Below are 5,000 nucleotides of genomic sequence, written 5' to 3'. Positions count from 1 at the left end.
TCAATCTACGTGCTTGTGTGAAGGCTACAGGGCAGATATCTACAGCATAATGCAACTGCAGATAAGCCGATGCCAAGAAATAGGCTCAGCTAACGGTCGACTTGCAGCAGTGCCAAAAATGGAAATGTTTTTTTTTTTCACTTGACGCTAACACTGTAGTGTGTGTGTGTGTGTGTGTGTGTGTGTGTGTGTGTGTGTGTGTCTGTGCTTACCTTTGGGACAAACAGCACCACTAGAGTGATGTAGACAGAGAAGACGATGGCCAGGGAAGCGAAAGCAAAGGAGGCATCCTGCTTGGACGACAAGATCATGGTGACCGGAGCAGTGATCATACACAAAACCTACAGAGGTAAAGAGAGAGAGGGCGAGAGAGAGAGGGAGAGAGAGAGAAGGGGAAAGAAAGAAAGGTCATAGACGGCACCATAAGAAGCAGTCTCCTACAAAGAGCAAGACTCACAAAGAGTGACATGAGACATTCCTCTAATTCAACAATTCAATTCAAACAGTTGAAGTTCAGCATTCACTACGGTTACACAATAGATTTCCAAAGCTTGCACAAAATTATAATACCATAAAATCATTCAGATAAAAGTTCATTTTTTTCAATTACGCTGAAAGACTGATACACCCCACTGCAGACTTGGTGGTGATTAAAAGACCCTTTTATGGGACATCAGAGCCGCCGATGCTTTGTGTGTCCAACCAATCACAGAAATGGCCTTAAAGTCCAGGGCTGGCCAGCTGAGCCGAGCTCTTTCAGCTGCAGCCAAGTGAATTAGAGCTCATCAAAATAGCGGCATCTCTGCTGCCAGATCATTTAACCAGGAGAGGGCCGACCCCCCCACCCGAGCATGGTGGTGGACCAGAGGAGAGGGCCGAGCATGGTGGTGGACCAGAGGAGAGGGGAGCAAAGTGAGATTCCTGGAAAAGCACTTTGGGCAAGAGAACCATGTGGCTTTCGGAATCTCACACACACAGAGACACACACACACACACACACACACACACACACACACACACACACACACACACACACACACACCCTTCAGAATGTCAAACACCCCCCTACAAATGCCACACACATGCTCTCTCCTTACAGCAGAGTTCAAGCCAGTGGACGGACAATGGGAATGAATTTGCATGGGAATTTGTGCATATGAAAAATGGTTCCAAAAAAAGTCTAGCTCCTCTATTGCGTTTGGCTTTTGTTAACATGACTTAAGAGTACATCTGGTATGTTCATAGAGTACAAAATTGGGCTATGGCCTATAGACATGTGAGCTAGTATTTATTGTAATGAATCTTCTGTATGCCTACCATGACAGGAAATCATATACTTTGTCACAAACATACACACACACATGCACGCACACACACACACACACACACACACGCACGCACACACACACACGACACACACACACACACACACACACACAAACTTACAGAAACATTGTAGATAGCCATTCCCACAGCCCTGTGATCGTTGATCTTTTCTGTGGAGACAGATTTGGTCTCATAGGCCAAGAAGATGCCCAAGAGAAGCAGCAGCCCTTTATATCCATACACCACTCCTGCAGGCGAAACACACACACACACACAGAGAGAGAGAGAGAGAGACACACACACACAGAGATAGCTTGTATTGATCATCGCAAAATACATCGCAATAGCTTCTGTGCAACAGTGCTTTAAATCACAGCTAACCATTTCTCCACAGAACAGTCAAAAATGTCTATACTCAGAATGAATTAAATTATAGTTAAATTAAACTGATAAAACACACAGTAATAAAACGCAAGATCTGATGATTCACTTGACTTAAAAGCAGTGAAAGTATCTGAAAGTTCAGCAAGATTAGACTCTGACAGAATCTTAAAAGGGGATGTGTTCTTGGAAAGACGGTGATTATCTTGCCACAGTCTGCACAGAATTCGTAATTACTCCTGAGTCAAGACTTCTTCCTCGAAGCAGGATGGGAAGTCTTGGCCAACGCAGCACTTTCACAAGCTATGACCTTCTGACTCTGGGAATGTTTAAGGACAACAACTACGGAATCAGGGAGCAACGCTGGCCATAATATAACCCTATCCCTTAATCCTGCAATCAAGGGTGGCCATTTGCACACATGGTCAAGCTGTTTGCAGGTTCTCATTTTCACCACACCAGCAATACACCGAACGCATACTTAAGATCTTTACACACATACACACACACACACACAATGGACTCCATGGGCCACATAGCACATTTGAACATAATATTACAGTCCACTGAGCTCCTTGGTTTTACACAGTTAGCAAGTAATATCAAAGTCCTTGTTAATCCTAATTATCTGTTAGTTCTCATAATAAATATGGTCCATTGTCAAGGGTCAATTTTATCCATGTTTATAGATCAATATAAAAAGATTTTTCATTATGGAGAACAGAAGTATAATTCAGTGAACAATGTGGGAAAACAGGATGAGAAAAGTGAATATTAGTCAGCCCTTGTGGCTTACCAATAAGTGACGAAACAAATACTCTTAAAAGAGCATAAATTGTGCTTTGATGAAAGCACACTTGGCCACCCCCTCATTAGCAGGTGACTTGGTCAGTAAGGGAACACAATACAAGTTTACTTACATGACACATCTCATATACAGGGGGAATTCTATGGGCTGCACTACAATGCAGCACTACAAAACTGCCAATTATTGTCAGTCTATTTCTCATATTTGTTTAAAATGGGCATGTAGCTCTGATAATGGTATTATAAAAGCATATAGTACAAGAAAATTGTTACTATAATTCTTGATATTCTTTATCTCTTGCAAACTTCAATTTTATGTCTAATGTGGTCTTTTTATTCACTCTTCCACAACCAATTGTTCAGGTCATGATTATTAATAACATAATTTTAATATAATACAATATTTTTCTGTTTTCATTATTATGACAAGACAGTATTTCCTAAATTTTTCATGGTGCCGATTGAAGTGGCTAAAATGCCTCCGGCGTAAAAAAAAATAAAGTAACAAAGCATTCCACTAAACACATCTGATTTATCATTCTAGAAAGCCTTTACAAAATACTATGCAGTCAGCCTTTAAAGCCTCTGTAGAAGACACCATTTGTAGTTGAAGTCATTGGATGCTGACAGCTAATATGCGGAGTGGCCAATCAGAAACGCCACGGTCCCCAAGCGAAGCCACGAGCAACTCTGGCTCTAGCGCTTGCATCTGTGTGTGCACAGTAAGTTCTGAGCGAAGCGCTTTAGAGAAGCTCCGTGCAATGAAACACATAATGCGAGGAAACAACTATGTCACAACACCCACATCTTCCCAATAAACACATTGAGGAGCAGCTTTGATTGGCTGGCTGCTTTCGCACCATACAGAAATGACCACATTGCAGTAATGCTGCAAGTGAAACATCTAGCCACGCAGTACAACCATCCTTTCCAATAACTGGGGGACACAACAATTCCATAGTGACATTTTCAATCAATAAGATAAGTTTCAATGCTCGTTATGAGGGGTATAAAACAGACAAATGCTGATTTGGCTGGGAATTCGGACAAGTAGACAAGTAGAAGTTTGTGTGTGTGTGTATGTATGTATATGTGTGTGTGTGTGTGTGTGTATGCGCGCGTGTATGTGTTTGCGTGTTTGCGTGTTTGCGTGTGTGTGTGTGTGTGTTTAGTGTGTTTGCGTGTGTGTGTGTGTGTGTGCGTGCGCGAGTGTGTGAGTGAGACTCACCTAGCCAGGTGTTCATCTTCTCTGAGCTGCAGTGCTCCAGCAGGGGTTCAATCAAGACGTCCAGATCCCCTTTAGGAGCCTCACGGGTGAACTTCTGCTCAACACAACGGGGAGTCACACACAGACACACACACACCCAACACAACGAGGAGTCACACACAGACACACACACACCCAACACAACGGGGAGTCACACACAGACACACACACACCCAAACATGTTAGGCCAGTTAGGCCTCATTTTGACGATCTATGTTATATGATCTATGATCTATCTCTTATCATCTATATGACCTATATACCATTATTCACACCATGGGTTGTTATTCAGGTGTGAAGCACATGTAAATTACTCCCAATTGTTCCCAGAAACTACAAATTCACAAATTAAATACTAATGACAGAGTAGAGCAGGTGCACCCGATTATGACACCATCACCATCTCCCACCACAGTAGTTCACACAGGAAGTCAGGCAATTGCACAACAGGAAGATAGATGTTTATACAGGAAGCAGAGATATAAAAAGGTGCATATGTGGTGAGTAAGTGTGTATGTGTGTGTGTGTGTGTGTGTGTGTGTGTGTGGGGGGTAAGCATTACCTCCACAGTGATGTGCAGGGGATCAACAATCTGCCAGATCATGAGGGACGTGATGTCGATAACCAACAGAATGCCCACAGTGGCGTACAGCTTCCAAGGGTCCAGGTGCTGATGGGATAGAGCAGAACCCAAATGTCAGAGGAAGGAGAGAACTGCTGTGGTGGCTGGGGGACAATTACATTGCAAAGTACAAATATTGAACAACTTCTGCAAAATGCACACACACACATGCACACACACACACACACACACACTCTCACACACTCTCACTCACACACACACAGATATGAATTTATTGACACATACCAAATAAACATCTGTACACCGTAAATTACACACACACACACACACACACACACACACACAAGAATACACTGTCAATAGAGAGAAGGTGTATTGGATTCTTATTTGACGCATTACTCTCTGACCCGATCAATGTAGCTGCCCTTGATTTATGTTTTTTAAAAGAACACGAGCTCCAGGAAATAAGGGAAAGGGCGAGAGAAAGGCTGGAGATTAATGAGGGAATGCTTCCGCACCACAAACTACAGGGCTGCAGGTTTTCCATTAGCACTAACTCAATCATGACCATCAATCATCATGAGCGGAGATGGTGCAAGACACATTCCTCCAAACAAACACATGTACAGAGGCTAA

General features: G+C 42.8%; 1 protein-coding gene across 1 annotated transcript in view; it reads right to left on the bottom strand.

Annotated features, from left to right (window-relative positions):
* Positions 1-5,000, bottom strand: part of gabbr1b (gamma-aminobutyric acid (GABA) B receptor, 1b) — a 101,961-nt gene that overhangs the window by 7,205 nt on the left and 89,756 nt on the right. The window contains 4 exon segments of the mRNA XM_048229246.1: positions 213-341; positions 1,447-1,574; positions 3,743-3,836; positions 4,344-4,451. Coding sequence (XP_048085203.1) covers positions 213-341; positions 1,447-1,574; positions 3,743-3,836; positions 4,344-4,451 — 459 coding nt within the window.

The sequence above is a fragment of the Alosa alosa genome, chromosome 20, assembly GCF_017589495.1.
Source record: "Alosa alosa isolate M-15738 ecotype Scorff River chromosome 20, AALO_Geno_1.1, whole genome shotgun sequence".
NCBI classification, from domain to species: Eukaryota; Metazoa; Chordata; class Actinopteri; order Clupeiformes; family Clupeidae; genus Alosa; species Alosa alosa.
Note: the sequence above shows the minus strand (reverse complement) of the source record. Positions and strands in the feature narration are given on the sequence as shown.